This window comes from Lepidochelys kempii, chromosome 11 (assembly GCF_965140265.1).
Source record: "Lepidochelys kempii isolate rLepKem1 chromosome 11, rLepKem1.hap2, whole genome shotgun sequence".
NCBI lineage: Eukaryota > Metazoa > Chordata > Testudines > Cheloniidae > Lepidochelys > Lepidochelys kempii.
The window spans coordinates 28,094,373-28,109,820 of record NC_133266.1 but is presented as its reverse complement, the minus strand read 5'-3'; the positions used below and the strand labels follow the sequence as shown (position 1 = coordinate 28,109,820).

General features: G+C 40.3%; 1 protein-coding gene across 6 annotated transcripts in view; it reads left to right on the top strand.

The window, feature by feature from the left end:
* Window positions 1–15,448, top strand: part of CACNB4 (calcium voltage-gated channel auxiliary subunit beta 4) — a 189,307-nt gene that overhangs the window by 67,448 nt on the left and 106,411 nt on the right. Inside the window, exon 1 of one of the 6 annotated variants that reach the window (XM_073305469.1) lies at window positions 6,123–6,386. The exons of the other annotated variants lie outside the window; for them this stretch is intronic. Within the exon in view, the coding sequence (XP_073161570.1) occupies window positions 6,342–6,386 (45 nt within the window). The 5' untranslated portion in view covers window positions 6,123–6,341. Of the gene's footprint in view, window positions 1–6,122; window positions 6,387–15,448 lie in introns of those variants that run through there. 6 annotated transcript variants of the gene reach the window in all.

The window sequence follows — 15,448 nt, the reverse complement described above, 5'->3', positions numbered from 1 at the left end:
TGGCACTCCAGGGTACATAGTATAGAGTCTGGGTTTTGTAGGCTCAGTAAAACTTGTTCTTTTGGGGCAGTGCAAATTGGCTTCTTATGTGTAGCTCTTTGTCAGCTCTTAACAGCAACAACGGGCCATTAGCAGCCAGAGATAGCTGTAACACAGAACTGCCCAGCTATGCCTCTTTTCCAAGCCATGCCCCCTACATCTGGGGCTGGAGGAGTAAATGTCGTAAGAACAGGAATGGTACACAGAGATTTCCTTATGGAACAGGAATTCCCAGGTTAATTCTGGCTACTTTGCTGGAGGGCCAGAGTAAGGCCCTGAATCTTGGCCCTAATTGTACCTTATGAAGACAGGCTTGAAAACGTAGACCAATGAAAAATAATAGAAACTAGTAGCTGGGGTTGGAAGAACCAAGCTGCTGGGTTCCACTTTTGCAGTAGGAGACATTATATCCCACTCCCCCGCCATGCCCCACTACAACTCATGCATGCATTTTAAGTAAAATGTATCAGTTAAGTAAGCATAACCTAAACAATTCTTACTAATCCTTCCTACAGTCTTTAGCCAGGCCTGGGCTTAGGGGTGTGATTTTGGTGGACAGGAGTTGGTTATGTAACTTCATCTGGGGGTTTAAACCCCTCCTCAAAACCTAGGTGGGAGCCATACTTGCCCACTGACCTTTTCTCTCTAACTCCCCTTCAGTCCTTCAAATCGCTCGTCCCTTGAGCACCCATTCAAGGTGAGGAGGAAGGAAAGCCAGAATTAACGCCTTACTTACAGGGAACCTGGTATTGTCACTGCACCGACCGTGCAGTGTAGTTATTATGCAGTGGTTTCCAAGACAACGATGACTTTCACTTAAATGATGCTTTCTAGCTGTCTCCATTGCTCAATTGTATGGTTTTCATGTAACTGATCCCAGGGCCAAAGCCTACCCTCGCACATATCCAACCTCATCAACATCAATGGGTCTTCATGGATGTGAGTATAATTTGTACACATTCACCTTTATTTAGGAAACTCGCTTTTATTTTCCAAGATCCCTTGTCACAGGCAGTAGAAACCTTTGTGCATAGAAGCTCCTTTCTGGGTTCCTTCCACAGATTACTATGCTGTATTCTGTAAAGCTCTTCGATGTCAATAAAAGGAAAATATTTCTGGTGCTTCACATTGCTAAGAAAGCCTTCATTCAGCAAAGCAATCAGTGTTGCCAGATTGAAGTGATAGAGCACTAACAGATGCATGAGAGCTTCCCACATTAATCTTTGATGGAATGCTGGCCCTTTAATTCCTGCTCAGAGGTTTGTCTGGCAGAACACATTGTGTGTCTGAACGTTCCACACACAACCTAATATTCTACCGATTTCACCCCAATGTTAATTGAACAACAGAGGCACAGTAGCTAATCTGCAAGACCAGCACCAAAAGGGTTAATTTCCAAATCTGAAAAACCAGACCTCCATTCTACATAACATAACAGAAGCAGATTACTATTAACCTGCAGTACAGTATAATTTTTTTTTCTTTTTAATTGTCTTGAAGGACTTGACTGAGATTGTCCCTTTGACCAGTAAACAACCTCATAAATATTTAGCACAGATCTAGATATGGATTTAGGGTTCCCATTAGAGTTCTTGAGTATTTCAGCCATCTCCTTATTTGCATTTTGGTCACAAAACCACGTCTAAACTAGGGGTCGATGCAGTATAACATGTCAATTTCATTTTCCATAGAGTTCAGCAATTTGAGGGGGGAAAACTTCTAGTCAAACTCTTCTTACCTAAGTCATGTGAGTAGCCCCTGTGAAATGAGTTAAGCATATGGTATATGGGACTTCTTCAGTGAGTTAAGCATATGGTATTTGGTCTGTGACAATTTTCTTTCAGCTTCTACTGATTAAGACGGTCTGTTTACAACTTTTAAATACAATCCTGTTTGAGTTAATATATTTTTATTACACCTTTTAAAAGCTATTCAGCTTAAGCAGTTAAAAAACATTTTAATACCCCTGAATATTGTCTTTTCTCTTATAATCATGTCTAGATTAAAATGTAAGTAGAATAGGAAATAGAGCAATTCCACTGATTTGGGGATTAAATACTTCCATTACAAATGTATGTCAAAGTTCACTGAAAAGATTTCTCCTCCTCCTGCTCCTCCTTTTTTGAATAACAAATTATTCTGATATCACATCTAAAAGTTTCTTCAAAAATTCTGACATTTAAAAAAAGAAAAGGAGTACTTGTGGCACCTTAGAGACTAACTAATTTATTTGAGCATAAGCTTTCGTGAGCTACAGCTCACTTCATCGGAAGCTTATGCTCAAATAAATTGGTTAGTCTCTAAGGTGCCACAAGTACTCCTTTTCTTTTTGTGAGTACAGCTTAACACGGCTGTTACTCTGAAACCTGACATTTAAAAGTTTCCCTAAACATTGTATTTGTTATCACAGACTTAATTTTTTAATGGTAACTATATTTAGTATAAATAATACCCTCAAGCAATGTTATTTCCCTGCTCCTTAAATTTTCTTCATTTTAGATTTTTTTCCCCACTGGGTGGCCACTTATCAATTTTGAGGTTCCCACTACAATGGACAGGCCAGAAAGCTGGTCTGTGGCTAAGCAGAGGATTGAGAATCAAGAGACAACCCAAGCTTTATCTTCAGCTTTTTAGTGTCTACAATTTTGTTTGTTTTTAGCATTGCCAACTAACCTTATGAAATAGTTATTTTATTCTATAGCGTGGAAGAGGAATAACTCATTAGGACAGTTTGTTTTATTTATTCAGGGATTTAATAAGCAAAAATCCACCCAATATCTGTACAGTGTAAGAATGCAGAAGCTGATATTTTGGGCTTTCTCAGCCTGTCATAGGATTCTGTGATTCATAAACAATATATATTGTAGCTGAATCAGGTCCTTGGCCATTTAGCTGTTGCTGAATCTTCTGGGTCCACTTGGGTGGACTAAAAATGCTTATTTTGTACATGCTCCTAAATTTCCTTGGTGATTCCTAACACCCCCCTACTGACTTCAATGAAATGAGGACTGACAGCACAGCAAGCGGAGCAGCTCAAGGGTTAATTGGCCAGGCAGACTGAAGAAATCAATGAACTAAAGGTGTGCACTAAATCCTATAATGTAGGATACTCCAACTGCTGTTCGTGCTTCATGCTCAGGTAGGTGCAAAGTACATACAGCAATCACCATATTCTTTCATTGTCAGTGTTTTGATGTCTTAGGTCCCAGTTTAGTCCCTGATTCAGCAAAATACTTAAGCACATGTCTATTTTTACACGTTGTTTGTACAGTGGTAGGGTCTAGGAATCCCTGTCTTGGATCATAACTCCATTATGTTAGGTGCTGTGCAAGAACAAAGATGGTCTCCAGTCCTATTGGCTTGAACGTGACTGCTCACATACTAAAAGTTATGCATGTGCTTATGTACTCAGTAGTAGCCAGGTGCCTGATTTTGATCAAACTTAAACAGGTGTCCAGGGAGTTACTCTAGTGTAAGGAAAATCAGGTCCACTGTCTTGTTCCTAAAAGTCCTATTTATGTGGCTTCCACTACAGTGTGAAAACTTAGACACATTTCATTGTGATTTTTAAACTAGGCACCAAAGTACTGCTAGAAATAAAGCATGAGAAAACCCACATGAACCACCTTGCATAGGGTCTCCACCACTCCAGCCCTACCCCAGGGCTCTGCCCCTCTCTGAAGTGGCAGGAGATTTCAGAGTCAAGATGTCTAGGGTAGTTCATGCCTCCTTGACTGTTCTCAGTGGTAGCTGATGACAGAACAAGGAGTAATGGTCTCAAGTTGCAGTCGGGGAGGTTTAGATTGGATATTAGGAAAAGCTTTTTCACTAGGAGGATGGTGAAACACTGGAATGTGTTACCTAGGGAGGTGGTGGAATCTCCTTCCTTAGATATTTTTAAGGTCAGGCTTGACAAAGCCCTGCCTGGGATGATTTAGTTGAGGATTGGTCCTGCTTTGAGCAGGGGGTTGAACTAGATGACCTCCTGAGGTCCCTTCCAACCCTGATATTCTATGATTCCTTGGAGCTATTGTTTCAGGCTCTCTGCAGAATCAGGCATCTCTCACACACGAGCCACATTTTCAAGCTTTCCTTTGCATTCACGAGGTCTAGAAATACGTTTCTTTAAAGAAAATCTAATCTGTGAATCCAGGAGCTGGGGTTTATTCCTGGACCTATAATGCATATACCTTAATCCAGCTCAGCCACCTTAAAGAAGGGGCTTAAAAGGACCTGGAGCATGACTGCTGAGTCCATGATTATGCAAATACACCGACAGGCAGGCCACAAGCTGCATTTTGCTGGGCCCAGGGAAAACGCATAACGTTCCCTACAGACACACTAATGAAAGAAAAAATTATATTTGACTTCTGAAATAACATAGATAGGGCCTATCACTTTACAACTCTTTTTTGGCTTTTTTTCATTGCAAAATCATGAATGGCCTCACTAATGTCAGTTTTTCTTGCGAGTTCACACTCCATAGATGAAACAGTAAGATAACTTAAATGTCTCTGTGCCATCGTAGATCATCTGTCGTCTTTGATGATACACGGGTACAAACAAACTCACTAAATTTATATAAATAACATATAATCAAACTCAAACGTCCACAATCTAGACTGATTTTTTCCCCCCTCTCCTGGTGATAGGCTGTGGCCAGGCACCTTGGACTGGACTAGTAAAGTGTATTTATTTTCTCCCCTTTATGTGGCCATGCCTTCATGCTGGAGTGTGTAGGTATCATTTCCCCAATCCCCATGCTGTTTCCTACACAGAACGTGTTAATTTTGGCATTATGTTACGAGTGTGTGAGAATTTTACCCACAAAGAAGTTACTATGTAGAAAAGAAAAGCTCACTGTAAAAGAGTTGCCCCATGTGTGTTTTCCTTTAAGGAGTTTTCTTTTGCTTACTTAAACAGAGCAACTAAATTTCTGACAATTGACTGTATGATTGAAGTTCAGGGAATTAATGAAAATAGCTTTCCTGGAAGAAGAGAAGTTCTTGCTGCAAAGTTGATGCTATTTTGCTCCTAACTTAAAAATGTTTCATCTTTAGCTTACTATGTCTGCTATGAGTGAAACATGCAACACGTAGCTGGTGAGCCCCTTGTTCCTGCTGGGGTGCAGTTATTCATACAAATAATCCCATTTACTGGTAGCTAGTGACTCCTCTCAAATAGGACCGTTCTTGTGAGTAAATGCTCACCAGTGTGTGTCAAGGCTTTACAGTCTGGCCCCATGTAAATTTATTATGTACAAGTGCAAGATTTTGACCAACTTGCACTTTTTAACAAAAGCATGTTGAAACTATTGGGTTTTTTGTTGTTGTTTGGAATAAAAAGGAACATTATAATTAAACCATTTTGCATAGTTCATTGGAAGTGGCTTATAAAGAAAAAATACCTGATAACTGAAACTTGTTGCTCATTAGAAAAATAAAATTTATACTACTGCCTAAAAATAAAGTGAGTAGACTCCCTTGGTTTCTATTCACTACTAAAATTGGTGTTTTAAGGAGGTAATGTGTTCTCTCCCCTTCTCCCCCCCCCCCACATATGCAGCACTATAATTTAGGTAGGATATTAAGAACTTCATGTGAACAAGAATGAAATCTCATCTGTTCTCCAACCCCCCCCCGCTGTGCCTTTGTATGAAATGACCTATTTTCCCTTTTTAAATGTAAATTACAGTTTTTGTTAAGTGCAGATCCTTTCCCTTGAAATATTGTATTATTTTCTTACACTTCAATTTAGAAATCAAAATCTTCCAAACGTCTACAGTACATATTTATAATACATAGTTTAACAAATAGGAAGATGTATTCAGTGGTAAAAACTCTCCATATAGAACACCCCTTTTTGATTGGGATCAGATTTTAGTGTGTGTGTGTAAAAGAGGGGAAATAATCAGGGACAAGCTCTTTGCAAAGGTGTAAGCCTAGGGGTCCTCATCCACTATCAAAGAAAATGCTCTTCCAGCTGACTGAAGCAGAGCAGGGCAGCTCAGCCAATCACAGTGTTCTTTTCTAGCTCTGTCATCAGCCCTTGGTTAGGGAAGGGTTTTGCTTTTATGCTCTGTATTTGGAAGGCAGATAAAATGCCAGGTCTGGGCTGCCTCTAGGGATAACCTTCCCCTCTGGGATGTGAATGAACAGTATCTTGGCTGGGGAAGCCACAGGAAATTGACAAGGCAGGCTCTGCTCCCTTGCATCAGCTTTTTCTACATTTTAACCCTTGCTGTGGCTTTGTGGCAATTTCAGGTTTGCATTGAGAGGTGTGCTTTGGGTTATCAGACCTCCATGTATGACAATTTGTACCTGCATGGATTTGAAGACTCTGAAGCGGTAAGTATTTTCATTGATAACATTTTTTTTCTGAACAACCTTATAGGATATGCAGAGGACAGATATGAAGAATCAGGCTTGTTTTCTGGGTTTAGCTGATTGGTGTTGCACTGTGGACAGTTTGCAGTCACCTGAAATAATCCTCCATTACATAATTTCTTGTCAAGCAATACAATTTAGGGGTTTCCAAGAAAGGCTTGAAAGCATTTTGTGTACCATAATTTACCAATTACAAGCTACGCTTCTGCTCTCAGGGAGTGTATGAATGCTTCACAGAAGATATGCAGAAGCATTTACATATGCAGAAGCAGTTACAGCTAATGTATGTTGTAGTTCATCAGCGTAACAGGAAAAGATGTTCATTATATAATAGTTAATATTTGTTTGATCCAGCAGGAACAGAGTTTCTGAGCTGCCATCTGTGTTATGTGCTCTCTGTCCAAGTGATCAATGCAGTTGCATTTGATTTTCTTAACAAAGAGACAGTGTAAGTGTTTGCTGTAATGTAACCCTGCAGTATCACAATGGCAGAATGTAGCCTTAAAATACTGTCCAAAAAAGGCTGAGGTGTTTTTCATTTTTGTTTAATTAGGAAATGGTGCTCCCCACCCTCTAACTCACGATAACAACCCTCCTAGCAAAACCTATTAAAATCTTAACAAAATGGTTCACCGGGAATCCTAAATCCCATGTCAGGTTGGGCATACCAGGGAGTTTAGGCTAGGGAATATTCATCATTAGTGCCTGTAAATCTTATTGTGGTGGTGGTTCTGGCTAGCACAGGCACCTTCTTTCTTCAGTGGCTAAACAAAAGCCTTGAGAGGCAGAATTACCAGGGGGAAAGAGAATTACTTAGCTTACCACGGCAATGCACATGTTATTCCATGTTAAATAGGAATGTGTTACATAAGGCTTATGGCCAAGTCACAAAATACACAGATTATAACAAAATAGTGTGTACGTCAATGCAGACGTATGTGCCCAATGATGTGGTATCCACAGGAAATGATAAGATCCTATATCACTTCAGATGAGGCTTTTTTCTCGTCTGGCAATGTGGTCTTATCAGGCTCCAACTGTAAAATGTTATCTGTCTACAGGTTGCCTCACGTGCTAGCAACTTATCTTAGTCAATTTATTTCAGGGGGAGCGGAATCTGAAATATTCAGAATTTGAAATTAAAGAATGCACTGTACTGTCTTGGGGGGTGGGGAGAAGAGAGCGGCTAAAGTATTTGAATCCCTAGAGGTGGTGTTTCCTTGGGTCAATTTATTTCTACAAGTGTGCTCTCCACCCCACCCCCTTGTATTTCCATTTTGATTTGTTAGCAGTTTTCTTCAACTGCTGTCAAAACTGACATACCAAAACCATAAATGAGAATTTTAGTTCTTCTAGAGATGATGTCCATGTGGACTGGGGATTAACATGATAAACCTTGTGTTCTTGGGAACGGTTTCAATTCTTGATGCACAGGTTTGCAGGAAAAACATTTTAAATGTATTTCGCCCCAGTCCTTTGGCCAAGTGTAGTTGCCCTGTAAGATGGAAAAATTGGAAGTGTAATTGACTGGTTCAGATGGCTAAGTTTTTGGATAGTGGTTGGTACAGTAGAGCTGTATCACTTGTGACTAAGACCAAGAATTTTAGGTGTTTAGATGCTCAAAGATGAAGATAAGTGCCTAATGGGATTTTTTTCTAAAGCGCCTAACTCACGTTAATTTCAATCTGGCTGTAAATGGTTTGCTCACATCGAAGATTATTTGGGTAGAGCAGTTTTATGACTGAAAAAACCTAGGAGACGTGAATAATAATAAAAAAAAATCCAAATAATATGAATTAAAACTATAGGAACCTTGTTAGCAGCAGAAAGTAGAAATTTGAACCGTCGTTGTGAAATTTGGGCCAACCTGAGAAAGCAATAGTATCTAGGTTTCCAAATATTCCATTTAAGTGATTCTTGGTAGCAGGGTTGCCAGCTCTTGAAGTTTTATCTTGCATCATTTGTGTCCTTGGCAGCCGCAGCTTTGGGAATCATGTGAATACATGAGACTCTCCGCTTCCATTACTTTTGTTTTTAAAGTAAGCGTCTAGCCCTCATGTTTATGAAGAAAAGATGGATATTTTGAACCCCAAAGGCTCCAACATCAGGAGACAGATAAAAGAACCTAATTAATTATTTTTTGCAAATCTAATGACTTAAGCTAGTCTCATGATTATTTTGGATCCTGACTCATGATTTCTGAGTTCTTGGGGCTGGCAGTACTGTGGTGGTAATACTGAAGAAAAGTGTGTCATGCAGCATGAAATGGTGTGAATGCAGTTTTAAACCCAATGGGCAAGACTAGGCCTGTGTAACTGATATAATATACTAAAAAATAAACTAACCCAGCAGTATTAGGTTCTCTAGTTATTTTCAGTACAAATGCATTAACACATGTAACTGAGTATGCATGGATTAAAGCAATACAGTTGCCTTTTTTAGGAATCAAAAGGCTTACCCCTAATGTTCTGCAGCTAGTGAAGATATGGAAGCCCAAGGATGGATATTGTACTTGCTCTCTTGTTTTCTGCAGCAGACAGAGTTGTGGCCCAGTACCTTCTGTTACTGACAAAGTTTCCAGCACACAGTAAATGCATATATATCAAAATGAGTCAGGCTAGAACAGTAACACCTTATCAAAGTTGACACTTGCCCTTATAAAACAGATCCTATAGCATTCTACACTAATGACCAAGCACAACAAACTAATCTGTAAGATGGATCAGTTCTTTAGAATCCTACAGAACTTCTCTAGATCTATAGTGTGGGACCTGAGATAACAAAATAGTGTTCTGAATAATCTCACTGTATTTTGCATACTGTTGGCCACACTCATCCTGAATATGCTCTGGCAGAAATCCTGGAGCAGCGCCTGAAGAGTAGAAAGCCATGGCACCGTAGGGGACTAACTCTTTTCGCCCAGGGGGAATAATGCTGCTTAGAAAGTCGTGGCCCTTGTTCAAGAAAGAGCATGGCTAGCATGGTCAAGGAGTGTGCTAACTCAGCTCCTCTCCCTAACAGAACTCCTATAGAGATACTGCAGGAGTTAAAGCTCCTGTCCCCACTACTCAGTGGTTTGAGCATTGGCCTGCTAAACCCAGGGTTGTGAGCGCAATCCTTGAGGGGGCCATTTAGAGATCGGGGCAAAAACTGGGGATTGGTCCTGCTTTGAGCAGGGGGTTGGACGAGATGACCTCCTGAGGTCCCTTCCAACCCAGATATTCTATGATTCACAGACCTGAAGAAGTGCACACCAAGCCGAAACACTGCCTGACCTCTTTGGGGATGGGTTTCCCCGGGGCGGGGACACAAGGGGCAATGCTAGCACAGATAGAGAGATCCCAGTGAATCTTTGTTTTATGTTAAAGGTGGAGTGTACTTTTCATATGAATGAATTGTTTAGTACGTTTTGCTGCCATGTAACGTATGCCTTCAAGGACCTCTTCAATGCGATCTAGGCAATGCTTGTAATCTGCCACTGTAACACCCATATGTCACTGGCTTTCGTCAGGCATGGGCTAGCTCAGACATCAATAGAGCCTCTAAACTTTTAAAAGCATTGCTTACTCTATCCCAAAAGGTCACATAACTAACAGACCTGGAGATGTTTTCAATGGCAGAACCACTTATAAGCTCATGTCTGATTCAAAGGTGACTTGGGCAAATTTATTCTGTAGTCTTTATTTTTAAATTGAATGAATCGATATCAATAGTTGTGGTAAATTACAGTGAGCTCAACTCCTGTTGCTACACAGAGTGGAGATTTGGAAGCTCCAGCAACACATGAAGAATGAGGACAATACCACAAACAAGTAAAAAAAGATCCTGTTTAGTATGTTATACTCGCATACCTATTTACGCAACCGGAGAGAGTCCATGCACTGGTCAATGCCATATTCACACTCTCGAACCAAACATTTCATAGCTGGGTGGATTTCTCAACAGGTGGTCATGGAGAGAGGGGGGTGGTTCCTGCTGGGGCTCTCCCAATGAGGTCTTCCCACTGTAGCCTAGTCATGGAACCTCTTTTATCTTTTTGTTCTTACCGTGCCTACTCCTTATGCACACGCATGAAGGTTTCAACCTTTCTTTTCCTTATTTGTATTTCCACACCCCATAAATTTTGGGGTGCCCTGCTTTTCATAGGTTGTTCTTAGTTACCCTTATTCCCATAAGCATTTTAGTAACTTTTACATTAACTGTTTCCAGGGTCACCTGCGGCCCGCACAGAACTTTCTGTGATGTTACAATCAGGTGTCTTGCAGCTTAGATGGGTATGTTACAACATATTTCTCGTAACGTCACCTATTGGACCATTTTCCCCAGCAATCTTGTGACTTTAGTGGCATAGGGTTATTCTTAGGTTACCCCCTTATGTCAAGCTTCCTTAAGCCTAGTGTGGTTAAGCTGAAATTTTACAGACCTCAACCTGTAGGCCTGGCATTACAGCCAGGCTGTACTTATATTCCTAATACGCACTCATCGATCCTAAATACTTGTCAATCTTATAGTCCCATCCTACTTATATTTATTCATTACCCATTGATTATATATGACCTGACATAGGAGTTCACCATGACATTAACACTGCAATGATAAAATGAACTAATTGGCTACAGTTCACTGATGCATAATAAATGATGCAGTTTAAATGGAGTCAGCAAGTAATTATTTAACATTTTTGGAAGTACAGTTGGGAGTAAAATTTGTGATAGTGTGATGCTGTGTAGATTTTCACTGACCTGAAATAGACATATGGACATTGAACTCTGAACTTCTTCAGGTTAACCTAGAAGCATTAGAATTACTCAGAACTCTGGCCCAGCTGTGAAAAGAACAGAATGGCTTTAGATGTCTTCAGTGTGGAAGCATCACCTATATCAGTGTGCTAAATGTTTTTTTTTAACTGCATCGAGGGGAGATTAGGACTTCCTCATTCAGTAGGAGGATTATATTGTGATTCTGTGGAATTTAGAGAACAGAAGAAATGTTCTCATTGAGACATCAGTGCCCTCAAAATCAATGTGTTATCATAATAGAGAGAGATCAGTTTTTTCTTATGGGTCCACCCCCGTGCAAAGGCAGGACAGACTCTCCTGGTAGACCACATATGGAATAACTGATTAGGCAGCACATAGACAGGAAAAGAAAATGCAATAAGGAGGTGAAATATTTGTTGGAACTAGGCACGAAGTTGATAGTATGTGAATGTGCTTATCTGTATAGATACAAAAATGGATATTAAAGATAATTATTTAATTATTGGATTAAGTAATGGATAATTATTGAAGTTTATCTATCAAAATGTATAATTGTTAAAAATCCACTATTTTATAAATATGCAACATATCTTACCAGCTATGATGATTAATGATAGGTGGCTGATGTGCTAGCATGAGGCTTTTTTTTTTGAGGAGCAGGAAATTATGAGGTTTTTCATGCAGGTCCCCACATCTGTACCCTAGAGTTCAGAGTGGGGGAGGAACCTTGACCCCTCACGTTACTAATGTTGGGGTGACCTTCTCTGACAGGTTAGGCTTTTACCTTAAGCTTATTAGCATATACAGTATGCCAGTTAGTTACCATGGCATTCTTGTAGTTGGACATCTGCTGATCAAAAGCTGAAATCAACTGGCATCTTGTAGTTACCTGTCAGCAATTTAGTCCTACTTGTTTATTACAGCATTCTATCTTGTGATAGCTTATGATTTATGGTTAGTCTTGGTTAGCTAATACTTTTCGGGCCTTAGGCCTTGATTAGTTTAGCTAAGCTATTGACTTACAAGCCTTGAGGCTTGTAGGCTCATTGCATTATTGCCTTAACTTATCTCTATACCTTACTGAGTAAATATCTATACCTATAGACTACACAGGAGACAGAAGAGAGATCCAAAATACAAGCTGCCCCAGGTGCTCTCTCGCTTTGGAAATTAGGAGGTCCTCCAGGTAATTCTAAAATATTGCCCCTTTTCGGCAATATGGCCTGTTTAAAAATGAAAACCCAAGGGTGTTTTGTATGACTCCAACAGTCTGTCATTCCTGATAACTGGAAAGTCAGAGTATAAATACTCTTAAACAAGAAGGTTTAAGACAATAAGGTGTATTAGCTAGGAAAATCACTATGGTTTACTTTTACAATTGTATTTAACTAGATGCAATGAGTGTATTTTAAAGTATAGAAAATCTGAATGCCTCAGCTATGCCATTCCTGAATTGCCCACAGGTCCTTATAGGATAAACAACTTTTTTTTAGTTTAAAATATAGGTTTTTCACCCATTCAGTGAACCTCAAAGATTAACCATGGTCAGCTAGTTTACATGTCCTTGTTCATCATGTAGAGGTTCTACAGAAATCCATGGCACTTATTTATGAATTTGTATAATAGTCACACCTAGAAGCCTCAGCCAAGGTTGTGGCTCCATTGTGGTAGATACTGTACAAGGAGCAGTAGACACTGCGTGCCCCGAAGAACTTAGTGTAAATAGAGAAGATTGATAAAGGCTGGAAGAAAGAAATTATTTTTATTAACTGCACTTTGCAGAGGGATCTGACTTTTCTATTGCTTTGCACCCTGTGTAGATACCTACATTTATGCAAAGTGGGTGTAGAATGTCACCAGATCAGAATGGTAGCATTTTATACCCCTGTTGCACTTACTCAGCACAGCTGTAAATACTTATACAAGGTGCAGGGTAGTGGAGAATCGGATGCAGAGATGCTAAGGGCCTGACCCAAAGTCTACTGATCAACTCTTGTTGACTTCAGTGTTTTGGATCAGACCCTAAGAGAGTTGTTGAGGGTCCCACAGAAGGTCTGTGGTAAACCTGGGAATGGAACCCAGGATTCCAGGGTCCCAGTCCAGCGAACCTGTCACCAAACTGTGTGCATAGAGCTCTCTGTATCTTCTATAAATGTCAAACACTGACCACTGTTCCATCCTCCTCACCCTTCCACATTGTCAGTCTCTTCCACATCTCCCTCCTGCCTCCCTCACTCCCTCCCTGCTGCTGTTCTCTTCAGCCTGCAAGTATGGTGGCTTTTTTTTTTTTTTTCAATGCATAGTCAGTACAGCTAAGGCAAAGTATCTGAAACACACATGCTCTGTGGGCGTGAGAGACTGGGGAAGCAGTAAAGCAAAGCATTAGACAAGCGTGTGGAATGTGATCCAGCTGGTGGGGGAAGGGAGGGAAGCTAATGTGACTCTTGACTGTATGTGCAAAGCCATCACCTTATGAAGTACAGAGATAAAAGACCCTTTCAGTACAGCTGTAGTGTTATGTTGCCTAGGCCTAGACTACTGCATTCAGTTCCGGGCATCACATTACCTTAAAGCTATAGACAAATGGGGGTCTTCAGAGAACAGCAACAAAAATAACAATGGGGTTTACCGGGGCACAGACTTTATTATTTATATTGTAGTAGCATCGAGAGGTCCCAGCTTCAATGTCCTAGAAGCTGTACAAACATGTAACAAAGAAATGTTCCCATTCCTAATGAATTTACAATCTACATACAAGATGACAATAGGTGGAGACTACAAACAGATGAGGAAAAAGGAGGGTGAATCGCAAGGTGACTGTCTCCTTATATGCCCAGACAGTATCAGGTTCACAGTGGGAACTACCATAACACAAATAATAAATAAAAATTATGAAATCATGAAGAAATATTAAAAGGGCTAAGCATGACTAGTTTAGGGAAGAGACAATGGACAGGTTGGGGATGGGTATAAGTATTTACATGGGGTGGAAGACCCGTTGCTAAGGACTCTTAAAATATAAGGAACAATCCTACATTGGCAGGGAGTTAGGCTTGAATGATCAAAAGGATCTTTCTTATTTCTCTGTCATATGATAGGAGTAGTGCAGTGAGCATGGCGGCTCTCTTCTTCTCTAACAGTGGGAATAATGTGTCATGATGCCAGATTCCTTATTTTCAGCAAATTATCTTCCATCCATGTTGGTTGATTCTGTGACAGGGAAGGGGTGAGTTTAAAGGGTAGACACCATTGTGATGGAATCACAGAGACTGACAGGTCCTGAGTGTAGCATTCAGTAAAATCAAGCCAAAATAAGTTTCACCTTCAACACTTTTGTATAAAAATACTCTGTGAAATCAGGACCTGGTCTGTGTTTGTTCAGTTGTCAGAAGCCAGATAATACAGTACATAGCATGCTATGCAAGAGACACCCATTCTCTTTCACTTCCAGTTAAAATGTATCATATCATTATGCAGCTATTTGCAGACTATTAAGCAACCCACTTATGTTGGAGCTCATGACTAAGTTCAATATTTTGCGCGACTTCTGAAGAATTTCTTCCCCAAGATAAATCTCCTTTTAGTCCAAGATTTGCGTAAAACACTGTTATATAACTAGGTTTGTGTGGTAACTACTGTAAGGGATCCAAACTGCTCACCTGTGGAATGAAACTCATAAATCTAACCATGTCATATATTACTGTAAACAACATCCTTTCAAAGTTCCCTCCTCTTATGACCTCTGTGTTTGGACTTTAGAATGGGATAAAAGCCGTTACCTAAATGGGACCTGGCAGATGGAGATCTGTAGCTGTGTATGGTACATACGGAAAATCCTCCTACAGTCTGGAGGGTAAAAAGTAGTCCCTGGAGCTAAGCCGCTCCCAGCCATAAGGCAGTCCATGGTAGTGGTGCTCCCTGTGCATGTGAATGCCAGCACATTTCCCTACCAGTCAAGCTGTTTACCAGTCCTTTTCTGAATCTCCAAAAGCACTAATTTAAAGCAACACCTGAGCATGTGAGATGACTTTCCTCACTTCTCACGAGGTGTAAGATTAATACTTGTCAACAAGTTAGCGGCTTTATCTTGTGTACTTGAGTCAATTGTCAGGGCTGTTGGAAAATCTGAACTCTGCTTTATAGTTAGTGGGTCAGTGGAGGGACTTTGAGAGCCCCAGCCCAACAGGGGTGGATTTAAGGACAGAAGTTAGGGAACAAAGAAGCAGAAAGGGAGGCTGCAAATGGTGTGGCTTAGTATAGGGT